At 44.8% G+C, this 18,392-nt stretch overlaps 1 protein-coding gene across 3 annotated transcripts in view; it reads right to left on the bottom strand.

The window, feature by feature from the left end:
• STAM (signal transducing adaptor molecule) overlaps nt 1-18,392 on the bottom strand; it is a 214,711-nt gene that overhangs the window by 155,245 nt on the left and 41,074 nt on the right. For all 3 annotated transcript variants that reach the window (XM_029588752.1, XM_029588751.1, XM_029588753.1), the window contains one exon: nt 3,178-3,273. In XM_029588752.1, coding sequence (XP_029444612.1) covers nt 3,178-3,273 — 96 coding nt within the window. The remainder of the gene's footprint in view (nt 1-3,177; nt 3,274-18,392) is intronic.

Raw genomic sequence — 18,392 nt, forward strand, 5'->3', positions numbered from 1 at the left:
TACCGCATCTTGGGAAATGGTCAAGTGGGTCCCTGTATGCTAGGGCTTGTAATTCTGAGATGCACATTGCCAAGAAAGGCAGTCTTCAGCAAAAGATCTTTTATAGAGGTCTGTTTTGCAGGCTCAAAAGGTGGCACGACCAATGCTATTAGGACCAGGTTAAGGTTCCATTGTGAGAATATTGTCCTGAATGGCGGGCACATCCATTTCACCCCCTTCACTGCCACCTGGGTACCCTGTTCTCGGCCCCTGTAGCATGTGATTGTTGCTATGTGAAATCTTAGGAAGCTAAGGGGCAGTCCTTTCTCTAGGCCTGCCTGAAAGAATTCTAACATGTGGTATCCCTGACTTCCATAGGGAAGTTTCCTGCTTGTTACAGGATTCCTGAAACAACCACCAGAACCTGAGGTATGCCAAAGATGTTGATAGCTTCTGAGCTTCCAACATAGTTAATATTATACCTGCAGAGTAGTCGCTTATGCAGGCATGCCCTTTCAAGGGCCAAGCAGTAAGCAAGAATGGAACTGGATCCCTCATTAAGAATGGTCCCTACTGGAGAAGGCCCTTTTCTTTTGGGAACTGTAGTGGAGCTTTTATCAGCAGTCTCATTAGGTCTGCATACCAGGGCCTCCTTGGCCAATCTGTAGTTACTAGAATTACCATCAATAGATGCTTCTCTACTCTATTTATTGTCCTGCTTAGCAAAGGCCATGGAGGGAAAGCATAACATGGACTTACTTGCAGCCATGGGCATAGGAGTGTGTCTACACCCTTGGAACCTGGCTCTACTCTTCGACTTAATAGGCCAACTTTTGGCATTGCACTTTATTGCCATTAGGTCTGTGCCCAAGAATCCCCAGTGAATCACTACCGTTTGGAAGGCTTCTGGGCTCAGCTCCCACACTCCCGAGTCTAGCCTGTTCCTGCTGAGGAAGTTGACCTAATGACTGTCCCTCCCTACTATGTGCGCCGCGGACAGAAGGAGCAAATTGTCCTCTGCCCACTTGCACAACTGGGCTGCCTTCTGTGTTAAGGTTTGGTTGTTTACATATGCCACTGCCATGGCATTGTCTGACATCACTCTGACTGCTCTCCCTTTCAGTAGTGGAAGAAAATACTGAAAATACTGAAACACTAGTCTGATGGCTCTAGTCTCTAGACTGTTTATTGATTACTGCCTCTCCTTCTCTGTCCATTGTCCCTGGACTACATGACCTTGGTAGTGTGCCCCCAACCTCCCAGACTGGCATCCGTGGTGACCATAATCCAGATGTGGGGTCCTAGTGCTACTCCTTTCAACAGGATGGCTAGCTGGATCCACTAGAGAAAGCTGTAGTCTATGCTGATAATCTTAACCAGCAGGAGACCAGAGTAATAGCAGGGATCGCTGTAAGGTCTCATCTGGGCTCTGGCCCATGAGCCCAGGTCTAGTGCTGTTGCCAAAAGGCCAAGCATCTAGAGCTAGTCCCATACTCTGGGCACATCTTGTCCTAAAACGGCCAAACCCCCTGTATCAGCTTGGCCACTATTTTGTGGACAGCACAACTCTCCCCTCTGTGTATTTAAACGGGATCCTAGGAACTGTAAGGTCTGCTATTTCCAAAGTTTATTACCCATCCTAGCTCCTGTAAGAGATGGCCACATCTTCTGGGCACCTGCAGTTCTCTTGGACTTATGAGCCAATCATCCAGAAAGAGGTGTACCATAATCCTTCATTTGTGCAGAGCTGCAGCCACTACCACCATGACCTTGGTAATAAGTTCTGGGCACAGTAACTATGCCAAAAGACAGCACGCCTGGAACTGGAAATGCTGCCTAAGACACAAAACCTTAGGCGGCTTTGGTGGGTGGCTCATATAGGTATATGTGAATGTATGCTTCTGCTAAGTTCAGGAAAGCCAAGTATTCTGCTTGCCTTACTGATGCCATCACTGACCTTAGTGTCTCCATTTGGAAATGGGGCCAATGTACACATATTGGGGAAGAGAGTTGTAATTGGGCCACTGGCCCACAAAGTTACTGTGCTACTTTTTTGGATATCTTTGAGGAGAGTTATCTAGCCAAAATCTTTATCTGGCTAAAATATAGCCAGATAAGCAGCCAAAAAGGGCAAAACTTGCCATTTAGATGGATTGAGAATTATCCATCTAAATGGCTTTTGCATATTTACCTCAGATTTCCTAATTTTCCTCAAGGTCCTATGATTAGTCCAGTGAAACTTTCAAAATATATTTAACAGATAATGTAATATTCCTGAGGGCTCTCTGCTTCTTTTGAATCAGGCTTTCTATCTTCCATCTAAGAGGCATATTGAAGCCTCTTCAGCTATAGACACATGTGATCCAGGCCAAGTAGCTCCGGATAGCTTGGAACAGACTGCATTTCATGAGAACTCTCAGAAGAAGAGGGAGTTCAATTAGTCTTCTGTATTTGAGTCAGATAAGAACTGTGAAATAAGACTGTGCTTTTTAGAGTTAGGCATATTATGTGTTTGGCTTAAAAGTCATGGATTTCTCCCAATTTTTTGTATGTCGATGCAGAATAATGGAGTTTCTGCAAAAGCAAATCTGTATTGTATTTAGACCTAAGCAGTTTAGGACTTTTCTTGATGCTAAGGTTTCTTCACAGGATTGTGGTGTTAGCCAATGACTGAAGACAGTGAAATGGAAATTTGCCAAATGTGATGTTAACTCATTGTATATGTTTTAATATCCTCTCCTTCAGATTTTTTTCCTCTCTCTAGTTATTTATGATTAAAATAAATGTCTTCTTCTCCTTTTTTCTATGGGATTTCCTCTGATTTGGAGGCTTTGAAGAAGGATGATTTGTATGATGTTTACTCTTCCTCTGACTAGTTTTAATTTAATTTTTTTTTCTATTTTGTTTTGCCACTTTATTTTATTGAAAACAATGTTCTTTATAACATGCATTTAAATCAATAAATAATTGAATTTGAAAAAACAAAACAAAGCAGAAATTTGAGTACATAAATCCAAAAAGTTATACACAGAATGACAGAAACTATGATTGTGCTGAACAATTCACACAAAACAATTCTTCCAAATAATTATAAAAACCTTTGATGGCATATTGTCTTAAAAAAGGTAGAATGGATCAAGCATACTCAGGACAGGCACAAATGTTTTTAGCCTGCAAAAGAGCTCTTCAAAATCTTACCTTATTTAATACATTGCTTACTTCACTAGCAAAGTCTCTAGAACAAACTTCTAAATGGAATATTTTGCCACAGTTTGATACACATGCTCCAAGAAGCTGCAACAACAAAAAGATAAAGACAAAGTTACAAACTATTGCTCGTCGTGAATATTAAAATTTAGGTTTGGAATCAAAGATGCCCTATGACCAAATACTGGTATGTTATTAGAAAAATTAAAAGATCTTGCCTTCATACTAGAGAATAAATTAGTAGACAATCAGGAAGTTTGAAATCAGGAACTAAGGAAGGCAATAATAGATTTTATGGCACTGTTGAGTTGGTGCCAATTCCAACTGCTAAGCAAGCACCCTGGTCTTTTTAGAATTGTATAAAGACAAGAATACGAAATGGTGTGCAGAAAGGTAAATGAAAAAGTCCTGTCAGAGGACTTTTAAATTGTGAGGAAGGAGAAACCCTTTCAGTAGAGCAGTGCTATAAATTTATACAATATTTTAATGAAGAGATCAGATCTTAAGAGTCAAGAAACAAGCTGTAGGCGATGCCTTTCTTCAATTTGAAAACAACTTTATTAAACATACACTGTAGTAACAATCCAAAATTCTCGCATAAAGCTTAACTAAAATATAACTAAGAATCTTAAACGAAGTAGAGTATTGTTGTGCTGGTGGACCCTTGGACCGAGGGGGAGTTGATGTACCAGTGGGGAGGAGCCCCACAGGACCCCACCATTGTTAGGCGAAGCTAGTGGAAGAAGCAGCCCAGCTGGAGCTTCACCAATACCAGCCCATGTTCCCCTCATGTCGAACCCTCGTGTGTCGGGGCCAGTTGGTCTTAGGTGGAGCCTCTGTGGAGGTGGAAGTCCAGGAAGTCTGAACGTTGCGGGCAGCACTCCGAACGGTCAGTAAAGGAACAGCCAGGAGTTCAGAGAAGAAAGCAAAGCAGGTACACAGGCTGAGGTCAGGGGCAGGCAGCGAAGCTCAAGGTCCAAGTCCATGCAAAGGTCAAGGCAGGTGGCGAGAAGCACAAGGTTATGTCCAGAACGGTGTCAAGCCAATATCAGTCCGAAGGGAAAGGAGGAAAGTGAGATACATGGAAGGCAGGAACAAACTCAGGAACATGGCAAATTACTGCTCCAGAAGGAGAAGACCTATTGCCAAGACAGGGGCCAACCTTAAGTACTCCCAGGGAGATGATGTTATTAAGGTAGGCTGTGGAGCTTTTTCCGCCATGAATCCTTTAAATCCAAGAGAGGCGCGTGCATGCGCCTAGGATATCGGGTGCATTAGCAGGATTGTCAGCGGCATTCGAGCCGTGAAGAAGATAGGCATCAGCGGCAACAGAGCCACATGGGAGCAGCAGCACAGTAGCATCGGGGCTGTCTGCAGACCGCAGCTTCTGGTGGCGTCGGGTGTAGGAGCAAGATGTTAGTGATGGTGACGACAGGTAAGTGAAGCCATTCACGGGGCTTCACTTACCTGGTGTAACAAGTATATCTGGCAATGAAATTGATATGAAATACATTTAAAACATTTACAAGTAATTCTCAAATTAAATATAAATAAATACATAAAACTACAATGATCAGCAGTTACGGTCATGAGAATATCTATATTTGATACTTTATTTAGCCAGAGTCCAATCATTGCATACCCAACAGCATATTATATATATACACATATTTATTTATTTATGATTTTTATATACCGATGTTCATTTCAAAAAGAAATGTACATATACATACACACACACACGCACACACACACACACACACATTACCCATGACAGATCATCAATTTGGTTCTATTATGATGGCAAACAAGGAACCAATTTTAACATGAAAAAGTTTGCATATCTTAGTTACATTTTGATAGACATACCTAACTTGCCAGAGGAGACACAGTGAAGCAAAAGTAGGACAAGAAACTGACCTCCAGTGACCAGCTAGATTAAATAAGCTAATTCCCTTCTGTGTTGCCGGAAGGAGTGCCCCAGCCGGCAAGCCTAAAGGATAATAAGGGAATACAAGACTAATCTGACACTAACAAAGCAATAAAGCCACGAAAGGACCTCTGACCAATATGTCTGTATCTTAAGACATGTCCATCAAGTATGAAAGAAGGTTTCTTTACCACTGCATTCCTGTCAATATCTATCATTAAACCATATCACATCACAGAGAGACCACATACATGTAAATTATAATTCATCATTTATTAGAAATCACAACAAAATTGACAACAAAAATAATATGAATAACTTCAATGCAGTAATAGTTCTACACACCTGACATTGTTATATTGATGTAAAATGTATGCAGGTAATCGATTGTAATCTTGGATTATTGAATATTATTTGTGTAACACATGTTTTTATATGGTTGGTGTGTGATTGATGGATGAATGTGTGAGTTTAGATTTTAAATGTCTAGATAGGTAAACACCTTGTGATTTCTAATAAATGATGAATTATAATTTACATGTATGTGGTCTCTCTGTGATGTGATATAGTTATGTGATATCAGAGAGTTTAGCTAAAAAGGCATTTCCCTCTGTATAATTACCTTGTTAATATCTATCATTACACAGGAGGCCTCATCCTATAATTTATCTGGTATATAGCACCAGTGATACAATAGCTTATAGACATTCTCTTGTGTGGTAACACAAAGGGTTCACCTTGCTTATTCTATGAAAGATTTTTTGTCAGCATTTACTAGAGATTTTTAGAACCATGACATTTTTTTTCCCAGTGTGCTTTTACACTTTTAAGGGGTCCATTGGAATTCATGCTAGCAGATCTTTACCCTGATTAGAGTCTAAGGCTAACTGTTTGAAATTTGTAAGGTCCCAAACTACATGCTTTCTTTATTGAGGGCCTGGTCAGCAGTCCATTCCTCTGTGGAAACTGGGATTCTGACTTCTCCACTCACCCCCTAAGTTGGTGAACAGACAACATTTCTCCACCTTCAAGCATATGAATCACAGTAAAATGCTCCAGCCTTTGCTAGTTAATGAAATTCCTTCTAGTGAAGGGCTCTGGGAAATCAGGATTATTCCATAATGGTGACTTGAGCAGGTATTGACAATACCTTTTTGTTATATATCATCTTTTCCAAGAGTCTAATATGGGTACTATAAGAGGATGGTGACTCCATCTACTCATAAGGGCCTTTGTGGATACCCAGGGTGATAAATACAAGCCCCCCTCAATGGCCCAATTCTTCTCCAATTTTATCTAGTACTTTCCCCCTGCTTCTTTATACCAAGCAATAATACTTTTCATATATATCACTCTCGGATGAAGCTGAAAATTCAGAAGACCCAGTGCCCCCCTCCCCAATTCTTTTGGAGAGGATATCATACTTAAGGATACTGTAGACCTTTGGCCCAAACACATTTGATACTAATGAGTTCAGAGATGAAAAGAGTTTTGTATTTTAATAGGTAACACTTCTGATAGGAACAGTATTCTGAGCAGGATATTAATTTTATTGATAGCAATTCTACCTAGCCAGAAGATGGAATAAGGAGTCCATACCACAAGATCCTAATTTTCTTCAGCAAAGTGTCAAAATTCAATGAGTAGAGCCTTTCCAAATTATCAAACTATGGATCCCCAAGTATTTTATAGACTTTGAGACCATTTAAAGGGAAATCTTTTGATCATATTTGATTTGTTCATTATATTGATTGTCTCCAAATATTCTGTCTTGGTCACATTGATTTTGTCTCCAGGAAAATTAATGAATATTTCAATTATTTGTATTATAGAGCTAGATTCATCATTTTGCTATAAATATTATAAAAATGGGGCATATTTAGGATAATGTGCTGCCAGAAGGAATGAACAGCTAAATAACGCACACGGCAAAATTTCATTGCACGTGGCATTGCATCAACGCAAGTGACACTACTGCAATGCCCACAGCGGTACGTTACCACGCAGCACGTTATTTTTGCAGGTTAGATATACAGCCTTCCTGCAGCTGTCTCTCTAAGGGTGTGTGGAGGCGTGGTTTAGAGGAGAGGAGGGTAGTTGTGGTAATAGGAGGTAGGTGATAATTGTGATTTCTAAGTGCAATGTCTTGTGATTTTCTGTGCTTTCTTTTGTTAATCTTTGTCTTTAGTGTGTGTGTAAGTTTGTGTTTGTGAAGTTTATCCATTTGTCTTTTTCTGTAGTGGAGTGAGGTGGTGTGCGAAAGAGTGGCATGTGATGTGTGGAGGCATGGAGGAGGTGGAAAAAATGGAGCGTGAGAGGTGTGGGGAGAAGAGGAGAGGCATGAGGAGAGGAGGGGAGGGGGAGGAGGGAAGAGAGGCAGGAGTGTTAGGGGAAGGAGGAGTAGGAGTCGGAGTATGGACAGGCGCAGAGAGAGGCAGCATGGAAGGGATAGGAGGCGGTGGGTGGGGGAAGGGAATAGGCAGGCAAGCATGAAGGAAGGAGTAACCCAGGCTACAGATAGGCATAGGGGGAAAGGAGTTTGCAAGGCAGGGCCAGGAGGGAGGGGAGAATTGAGTGGGACAGAGGGTGAGGACAGGGAGGACACCTCTACAGAAAAGGAAATGGCATCCCCATCTGGCAGCCAGGTAGCAGGACGCACTTGTCTCCATGCCATTAAGTTCAGTGTCATGGAGAACAAAATAGTAATTGCAGGAGTCCTGCAAAACTATGCCACACTGTTTGGCAACCGGTTGGTAAAAACATCAAAGGCAGTCAAGGGCTAGATCTGGCGAAACCTAGCCCAGGCCATCACTAGGCACAGTGGTGTATCAAGAAGCGGGCAACAGGTCACTCACCAGTACAGAGATATAAAGGTGCAGTTTAAAACCAAGGTGGTAGCCCAAAACAAACAACGATGAATGATGGGAGGAGGAGCCCCATGTCCCCTAGTCATCACCGAAATGGAGAATCGACTAACCCAAAGGCTGGGATCAGATGTATTCGAGGGAATGGATGAGCGGCTGGACACCACAAGAGCCACAGCCAGTAAGTTCATCTCACCTCTAAAAGGGTAGGCAGCAACGGGTGTACTCATCATTTGGCATCATATGCTCACAAAGCAAAGAAGCAAAGTGCACCTCTAATGCCAAAAGAAAAAGGGTACTTACTCCCACTAGTACTTATATTTTATGTTTTGTTTCCACAACTCTCGCCCACCAAGCTACCGGTCCCAACCAGGATGCCCCAAGGACCAGCCAGGAAGGCCATGGACCAGCCAGCCACCACCAGATTTTGAAAAGTCTTTTGTCATGGATGCCCAGGCGCAGGTCAGTGCTGAGGAGAAAGAGGAGCAGCAGCAGGAGCAGCCACAGGCTGCTGGCGCAATTGTTATGGTGGAACCCCTGGGTTCAATCAGCCAACTAAATGTCTCCCTCAACCTCTCCCAGTTAATGGAGGCACATAGCCTGGAGTGGGTGCCTCCAGGATCAGCTGAAGGTTGAGCCAGCACACCACAGTGCCATCCAGAACTACCACTAGTCTGCCAGGAGGAGGCCACAAGCCCGGTAATGCCAATTTTGTGTCCACAAAGCCCAGCACCACCAACAACACAGCCACCACCAGCAGCATCACCCCCACCTGAAGAGTCATTACAGGAGCAGCTGCACCAGTTGCAAAGGAGGTATGTTGAACACCAGGGACACATACGGGCAGAGCTAGGCTAAGAAAGGCTGTAAACAGACAAAACAGGATCCTGCAACAGCAAACGGCAGCCAAAACCCGCAATGTAACAACACTGACGGGAGCAATTAACACCTTTACCAATGTGCTCCCGCCGATCCTACAAAGGATGCCAGAGCCGGCATCCGAGTCGTCACCAGTACCAGTGGACTCGACTCCACAGAGAAGTCCCTATAATGGTAAATGGCCAAGGGGTAGGCCCCCAAAAAACATGCCCCTCCCCAACTGGCCGACCACGACGTGGCAAGGGGCCATGAACTACATAACTTTACCTTAGAGCAGCGCTTCTCAACCGGTGTGTTGCGACACACCAGTGTGTCACCAAGCACCGGCTGGTGTGTCGCGTGCTCCCGGTCTCTCCCGCTGCTCTTTCTTCCCTGCTGCCGTTGTCGCCGGGCTATCAGCACGTTCAAGCACGGTGGGAACGGCAGCAGTATTAAAAGAAGCTGTGGCACCCATAGCTGGCCTTTTCTTCTTCCCGCGCCTGCCTGCCCCCCCCCCCCCCCCCGTGACCCGGAACAGGAAGTGATACGCGGTGCGCGGGAAGGAGAAAGAGCCGTGCCGCGTGATAAAGAGCAGCATCGCCCCCCAAGCAAAAAAAAAGGTTAGGTCCTTTCATTGTGTGGTTTAAGTGATTATGGTACTGTTGGTTAAAGGTTTAATCTCCACGTGATTGTGGATGCTAAAATGGCCTGCCTCATTCCAATTATGCATTCATTGAACGTGCAACACCATATGGGCTATGGGATAACAATGAAAGCTGTGTGTATGCTGGTAAGGAAGACAGCCAGTGGTAAATAAGAAGCTGGTTACTGGGGACATTCACTATTCCTCGTTGCCTTCTTCATACACCATACCGTTTGGTAACTCCTGCTTACATGCACCTGATTGTGACCAGCTCAGTAACTTCATGGGCAACACATGATATAGTGTGCATGTACAGTTTGGGTGGTGTCAAGGTGAACTTGGAGTCATAACGTCACAACAATAAAGTTTCTGCCCTGTTATGTCTAGAAGGAATGGAAGGGTATGTGAACAGAAATATTTATACCTTACACACTAAACCTAATGTGAAGTGTACTTGCTGAGTGTTGCTTCACACTACACATCTACAATGTCCACAGGCAACCACCAGAGGGCCCAGAGGGGTGCTGCTGGTGCTGGGGACCTGGCTAACTTCAACACTATGTCTCCCATCCCTGTATTGGCATGGCTTGGGGAGCTGTATAATAAGTGTAAGGTAAGGATGACCTTACACGTAGCATCCAGATCCCAAAGGTAGGCCACTACAGGAATGTCAGTCTGTGGAAGTATGGCAAGTGCACAGCAGCAGCACCACCACTCTACAACCTGTACTCTGTTCCTGTGCAGATTGTGTACCACATAGTACTCACTCACTGCAGCTAAAACTGTGTTCCAAGAGTCCCCACATACACATGTAGTGGAAGTAAACATCTGGTTACTGTAGAAGTGAACCTCGTACAGTGTTTAAGAAACGGCAGCCCCTCCCTTTGTAGGCAGATATAGGTGCATCCACATCTAGAAGACATTAGGCCTACCATTCTACCATGTACACAGCACAGACTGAGTGTAAAAAACCGGGGGTTGGTCTGGCAAACTATGTGATCTGTGGTGTCAAACGAGAATCATGAGAGCAAAAAGGGACTATGTAATAGGAGTTCTGCAACACCTGAGGCTCATTGCTAGCAAAGCAACACCAACCACACCCACACCCACCAGCATGCACCACATCTCTCACTACATGTAGCATGTAAAGCAGCATGATGGCACATATAGGCATAGCATTACCTACTCCTTTACATTGCCTGTTCCATGCATCACAGCATTCCCTCCACATTTTCTGGGCAATTGCTTAACCAGCACTTCCTCCCTCCATTATTTTCCAAGCTTCTGGGCCAGGCCCTAGGTGTGGTTAGGTAGCACACCCCATAATAACAGCACTATTCGATCTACTCCAATTTGTTGGTGCTAATACATCAGTGTATGAGTGTGTGTGTGTGGGGGGGGGGGGGGGGAGGCCACAGTCATAACAGCTAAATGTAAAGTACAGTGGGCCCTTGGGTTATGAATGGTTCGGTTTACAACCAACATTCAAGGTTTCGGGCTACAAACAATTTTTGAGTTACAAGCAGATCTCGAGTTACAACCATAATATATATATTGGGGGGGGGGGGGGGGGGGGGGGGAGGGGAGAAGAGAGAGAGCCTAACCATAATGCTCTCACGCTAGATAGGTATGTATATGTGTATGGGAGGCCCACCTAGTAACTCGAGGTGAGGTTTAAGTATCAGTGTAGGGGTTAGGGGCCACTTTGACATTCAGAGTGTGGTGTACAAACAGAACAGTGCTCTCTTGTGAAGATTTGATGACCTTCGGAGCGAAGAAAACCAAAGATGAGATTTGTGCAATGTTCTCTCAACCTAGCTTGATGTTACCCAGGTAGAGAGTCCATATGCAGATATCGTAAAGGAACTAGTGGAGGAGGTGGAATTGTTGTTTCTGATAGGCTAGGCACACATTTTATAACCTTTTGGTGAGTACACTAGGGAAGTATTGGTGTTTCTGGTAATTAATGACCTTATACAACCATTTTTTATTATAGAAACGGTTAGGGGGTGCTTTTGGGAGGTTCGGAACTCATTATTGGTTTTCCCCATTACTTCCTATGGAAAAAATAGTCTTGACTTACAACCAACTTGGGTTACAACCAGCCCTCTGGAACCAATTGAGTTCATAAGTCAAGGGACCACCACTGTATAACATTCATGTTATACAGTATACTGGATGCGTCACCATGCTCCACCTGCACACCTCTGCCCCTCTGTGAACATTACATATAAACTGTGAATGTACTTGTGGATAATGATCAGTACAAGGGATCAGACCATTCTTACCACTGGCCATACACTGCCCTGTCAGAGGCAAACATTCTTCAGAGAGCAAACACTTGATCAATGCTGTGCAAAAGATGTCTGTGCTCAATTTAGGGACACACACTGCCTGCTAAGGGTTATTGGATTGCAGGGCCAAAGAAGCAACCTCTGAATGCAACAGCGCCCACACAAAGATTGAACAAGCCACACACAGCACTTCAGTCACAGAGTCACACACTCATTTATGTTAGCAGTTCATACACCTACACATGTGCAAGGCCTATGTTCCTGTAATGCTTGTCATAAAACAACAGAGGTGTGTGGCAGCTTGCAGTTACTGCTAACGAGGTTGTATGAGTCCTTCCTAAACAAACATATATAGCTGCCCACAGGAAACACTTCTCACAGAGGCATCTCTCACCCCTACTTAGTGCAATGATCTGACATGGGTACCTAAAGGGCTTAAGTGGCACAAAATGTGTGTCTATGAAAATAGCAACATATAAAGGCCATCACCTATCATGGCAAGCACATGACATCTGTGGTAGCTCTAGGCCTATACATTCATGACTTTGTGGCATTTACTATGGAGGTAGCTGATAGGCTCATAACCTGTTCAGCTGACCATACTTGGTCAACCCAGAATGCCAACACACAGAGGACTAGATGGACTATGTTGGACCCGACTTCACCTGGTTACATCTAACAGTAGAAGTTTTTTACACCACTTACTGCTGAGCTGTTCAGCAGTCCACAGACATGGTCACATATAAGAGCATCACCAACGGCATGCAACCATGAAAGCATGGAAATAAGTAACCAACATCATTGCACACAACTATAAAAGTATTTTGGACAGGAGTGCTCAGGCAATAGGCTTTAACAGGGCTCACACAACACAGCTGCAGTGTAATACATAGTAGGTTTAGGTTAAAGGTGAAGAATATGCATATATTCAGGGTACATACATATATACTGCTGCACCACATGACTATGTGTGACACAACACAATATGACCTTGCAGCAATCTGACATCTCCAGATCAGAGTGAGTCTATGAGTGACAAGATAGCTGAAGGCAAGAGTTTCACACACATGTAAACCCTTGGCCTGTATGATGTGAAAGTTGGACGAGGATAGATGTGGCTGCGGTAAGAATGGTTATAAACTATACTGTCACGGTGATATGTCAGAGTAAATTACAAGTGAAGGCAGGACAGTATCAGATTCCCAAACCTTCCTTCACTGAGCTGGACGTGCATCCTCTCGTTGGGTCTCCAAGAAGGCAACATCACCTACATGACATCACAACAGGCAAGGCCCTCACCTTTTACACATAAATATTTCTACATTGCCTAGCTTGATGTAGTTGGGTGCAAGGGTGTAGGAGTGTATGCAATGACAAAAAGGAATGCTACCTTAGAAGGAGCTGTGCACATACTCAACACACCACCAGGTAGCAAAGTTGCTTTCAGAAAGGATGAAATGGAAGTTGTGATCCAATACCTGTGTGATGTGTGCAGTATTGTTGGCACCTAGCTCCAATTTGTGGACACTGAAATCCAGTCCAGTTTTTGAAGTATGTACATACTGCCATTTCATCACATATCCCTATATTTTATTTAAGGAAAACAAACACTCTCTAGACGTACAGGCATGGCAGTAAGACTAGGACTAGATGTACAGATGCTGCAAATAGGTATGCTGTTATAAATCCTAGTGTACTCTGGCTGTATAACTGCTGAGGCACTGTTGTGACATCAGTCTGGGAATGGCCACATGACTGTACACACACCCAGTATAGAGCTATTACTTAACCTGCACACCTTTATGCACTTCCGAATGAGGGTGTAATAATTTTCATCTGTCACTCAAACATTTAACTGTCTACATGTTACTTTCCCATTCGTGTTTCACATTCAATGTTATTTGAGATTTACAGCCTTTGTATAGGTGTAGGTCTCCAGGGATGAGGACCATGTGGGCCGCCATCACACTAATGGCACTGTGTCATCCACATGTGAGAGGTAGAATGACGTCCACTGGTGAGAGCTCGCAGGCCATACAGTGCTAGATAGGCGACTAAGTGTAATGGCACACGTGCCTCTTTTACTGTCACTATCACACATAACATATGGTGGGAGCAATATGTCTCATGTAATGTTTACTTTCACTACTGTATTTCAAGTATAGTATACTGGTGCAATGTGAATACAAATGAGTAGCCATACTTTTTTAAGCAACAGGATGATCTGTACAGCCAACCAGTGAGAAGAAGAAAAGTGATAGGGAGGAAAGCAGCAGCTAACAGGCTTCAGGTGGACCTCCCCTGGAAGGGGAAGTGGTAGGTGAGGCCTATCAGGCAAAGTATCTTTGTATAGGTTTTTGCCGAATCTGCCTGCCACTCAGAGTGGTCTCCTGGGCTCGTGCAAGGAGACAAGGGGAGATCTGGACATAGGTCCATTGGTACTCTGTGGCGTAGAACCAGATTATGAAATATGCAGCACAGCAACACAATCTCTGCAACTTTGGGTGGGACATACATTAAAGCTCTCCCCGTCTTGTCCACAGACACAGCGGGAAGCACATAAGGCCTCGTTGTTCCTCATCTCGGCCAGCGTAGTAGGAATGGCAACAGGGATGAGAAGGTGATGATATGGCAACATATCAAGTTAATGTGTCACCCGTGGTGGTGTATTTATAAAGCACTTGTGCGGCATTTTGCAACCGTCTGTTTTCAGGCTAACATGCCACCCGTTATAATATTATGCTTTGAAGTATATGGGACGATTAAGTGAGCATTTTGACAGTGGTTTGCGATAGATGACGGAATATTTGGGGAAAAGTGGCTGCTTAAGTGAAGTTGAAAGTATATAGAAAATTTGAAGGGAGTAGAGGTCCTTGGTCAATAGAGTGCTGTGTTTAAAAGTAACCTTGGTGAGTTCAACACTTCCAAAATTCATGGGATGCTATATGAAGATTTATGCAGATAAAGATTTTTTTTATTAAATGCTGCTAATTGATGATGTATTGAGTTTCTATGTGGGATGTGATTTTAAAGGGTGGGTTCCCCTGAAGACGATGACAAATTTTGTTCGTCGAAACTAGTTTCCTAGTTGGGATTGTTAATATATGGGTGGGGAAATTTGGGTTATTGTGATGATTAGGCATGTTTTTAATATCGATATAATAGTTGATTTTGATATAAAAGATGTATTTAAGAAGTTTTGATATGCATTAAAAATGGCACCATTTCATTTTTTGGGAACAGGGGTGAGAAGCCAGGATCTGCAACCAAAACCTGAATCTCCTGCGCCAATGATAGAAGAAATGCATGAATGATAGCAATGTAACTTGCAGATGTGAGTGGCAAAGCACAGCATCCAGTAAGACTGTATAAGGTAGCCTGTACCTTTGCTGAGCCTTAAAGGGTGATTAGCATGGCCTAAATGCCTTTCACATTGTTGTTGGACACTATGTGCAGGATAGCTGTAGGCTAAAGGAGCTCATCTCTTCATGACTACTAAATCAGACGTGCCTATCTGAAGTATTGCATGACAGGCCCTCACAACCCAACAAAGGCTACTGGTGTGTAGTTGGCTGTCAACATTACAAAGATACATAAGGAGGTGACAAACCTGTATTGGCAGCAAAAGCCATACCTCATGCTGTGCATGTGAAAGTAGCAGCACTGCAATCTGTCCTCCATAGAAACCCATTAGTGAGCCCACACACAGGGAATATGGAAGGACACCAACATGCACAAGATACTGGTCGTGGAACCGGTGTGTCAGGCTGTACAGAAATGATGTGCGACAATCTTCCAGATGCCTCAGTAACAGCCCAGACATGGTGCTGTGCGCCAGTGGTGTGGCTGGACGATGCTAGAGATTAACCAGTGATATTGTAAGACCTCCCAAGGGGAAGATCGGAACGGGGCCTTTTGGATAATGTAGACATGCCAAGTGTATAATGGTTCCTCACACAGCAACCTTTAGGATACATGCACTAATTCTCTGGTCTCTCTTCAAATAGTATGCATTGTTTGCCATGATTCATTTTGCCAGCCTGTGAAGCCTGGGGACAAAGAGACATGACCTGGGCCAATGGCCACCATATGTGACTATACAAGGCACTTGACAGGCCATCGATTGTGTCCTCCCCCACATCCACCCCCCATTTTGATGCCATTACATACATATACATAGGTAGACATGGACTTTACAAAGAAAAGTGTGTCTTACCTATGAACCAACCATTCAGGCCAGCCTCAAAATTGTCAAAGAAGCTAGATTTCCTAAGTATAAAGGAATTGTGTGTGGCTCCCGGGTACCTGGCCACTATGCCAGGATATGCATTCCAGCGCCTCAGACCACTTGGACGTTCCGGAGTGGAAGAGCTTTCTGTTGTGGTACATCTCCTCCCTTTGACGGGGTGGAATGATGGCCACATGAGTGAGGTTGATAGCTCCGACAACATCAGGAAAGTGTGCGAAGGCATAGAAACCTCTCTTCAAGTCCATCAACTTCTGACAGTCACGAGGAAATTTGATGTAGTGATTAATGTGGTCAGTGACTGCTTCAATGACCTAGTCGAGACAGCATGAGAAAGTGGTTTGGGACATCCTCCTCCATGACCCCTGCTGTGGTTTGGAAGGAGCTCCTTGCCGTGAAATGGAGGGCGCCCAAGAGTTTGGAGATACAGGGGACAGGGTGGGACCTTTGGGTTATCGGATCCAGATCCCTTCTGATGTCTTCATATAATTCCTGGATTGTCTGAGAGCTGAGGTGATACCTGCTGACCACAAAGTTTTCTGGCATGCCCAGCAAGGAGGTGCATGGAGGAAATATACACTCCCTGTATCTCCATGCTGAAGCTGCTTGCGTGCTGGACGCTGGAGCAGAACCTGAGGCGGCAATGCTACACCCTCTGCCTGCGGTGCTGGTACTTTCCTCAGAGGTCTTGGAAGTAGCCTTGGCTGCTGTTCAGGTTGTTGTTCTTCCACACAGTGGCGTAGCCACGGGTGGGCCTGGGTGGGCAGCTGCCCACCCAATTTAGACCCAGGCCCACCCAACTGACACCAGAACTGCAAGGCTGTCGCGGGATCCCATCCCCGCGACAGTGAAGAGGAGAACCCATGCTTGGCATGCCATCACTACAACCATATGGCCGACCGATCTTCCTGTTTGCGGGGGGAGGGGGGGAGCGGAAGCGCCGCGCACAGTTTCCGCTTCCTCCCCCCAGAGCAGGAAGATCAGCTGGCCTCTCCTGCTGCCACTGGCCTCCTGCGTACAGCCGACCGATCTTCCTGTTTGGGGGGGGGGGCGGGGAGGAGAGCGGAAGCGCCGCGCACAGCTTCCGCTCCCCCCCCCCCAGCAGGAAGATCGGTCGGCCGTATGGCTTGAAGATAGCAGGAGGCCAGTGGCAGCAGGAGAGGCCAGCTGATCTTCCTGCTCTGGGGGGAGGAAGCGGAAACTGTGCGCGGCGCTTCCGCTCTCCTCCCCGCCCCCCCCCAAACAGGAAGATCGGTCGGCCATACGGCCCGAAGATAGCAGGAGGCTAGTGGCAGCAGGAGAGGCCAGCTGATCTTCCTGCTCTAGGGGGAGGAAGCGGAAACTGTGCGCGGTGCTTCCGCTCTCCTCCCTGCCCCCCCCCCCAAACAGGAAGATTGGTCGGCCATACGGCCCGAAGATAGCAGGAGGCTAGTGGCAGCAGGAGAGGCCAGCTGATCTTCCTGCTCTGGGGGGAGGAAGCGGAAACTGTGCACAGGCTTGAATGTGTATGTGAGGATGAGAATGGGAGCCTTGTTGTGTGTGTGTGGGTGAAAAATCGGACCCTGGGTGTGTATGGGAGTGAGAATGGAGTCTTGAATGTGTGTGGGTGAGGATGGAAGCTTGAATATGTGGGTGAGGTTGGAAGCTTGAATGTGTGTATATATGGGTGAGAATGGGAGCCTGGGTTTGTGTGTGTGGGTGAGAATGGAAGCTTGAATATGTGGGTGAGAATGGAAGCTTGAATATGTGGGTGAGGATGGAAGCTTGAATGTGTATATATATGGGTGAGAATGGGAGCCTGGATTTGTGTGTGTGGGTGAGAATGGAAGCTTGAATATGTGGGTAAGAATGGGTGCTTGAAAGTGTGTATGTGTGGGTGAGAATGGGACCTTAAATGTGTGTATGTGTGAGAATGGGAGAATGGGTTTGTGTGTGTGTGTGGATTAGAATGGGTGCCTGGATGTGCGTCTGTGTGTGCATAAGAATATAAGCCTGGGGAGGGGTGAGAAAGTGAGAGCTTGTATGTGTGTCTGCAGAGAATGTGAGCTTTGGGGGGGGGGGGGGGGAGAGCATATGAGAGTGAGAGCCTGAGTGTGTGAGGGAGTCTGTGAGAGAAAGCATTTATGTATATATGTGTGTGTGTGTGGAAGGGAAGAAGACAGTAGTAGAAAAGACACTGAAGAGGAATTAGGAAATGAGCGACAAGGGAAAAAATGGGAAAGAGAGACCAGGACCAACTGATTAGAAAAATACAAAGATCAGACAACAAGGGTAAAAAAAAAAATATATATATATATAGATAGATAGATAGATAGATGTTAGCAATTTAAATATGTCATCTTTGGGAATGTGCATTCTTATATTTTTGTAT

Source organism: Rhinatrema bivittatum, chromosome 2 (genome assembly GCF_901001135.1).
Source record: "Rhinatrema bivittatum chromosome 2, aRhiBiv1.1, whole genome shotgun sequence".
NCBI classification, from domain to species: Eukaryota; Metazoa; Chordata; class Amphibia; order Gymnophiona; family Rhinatrematidae; genus Rhinatrema; species Rhinatrema bivittatum.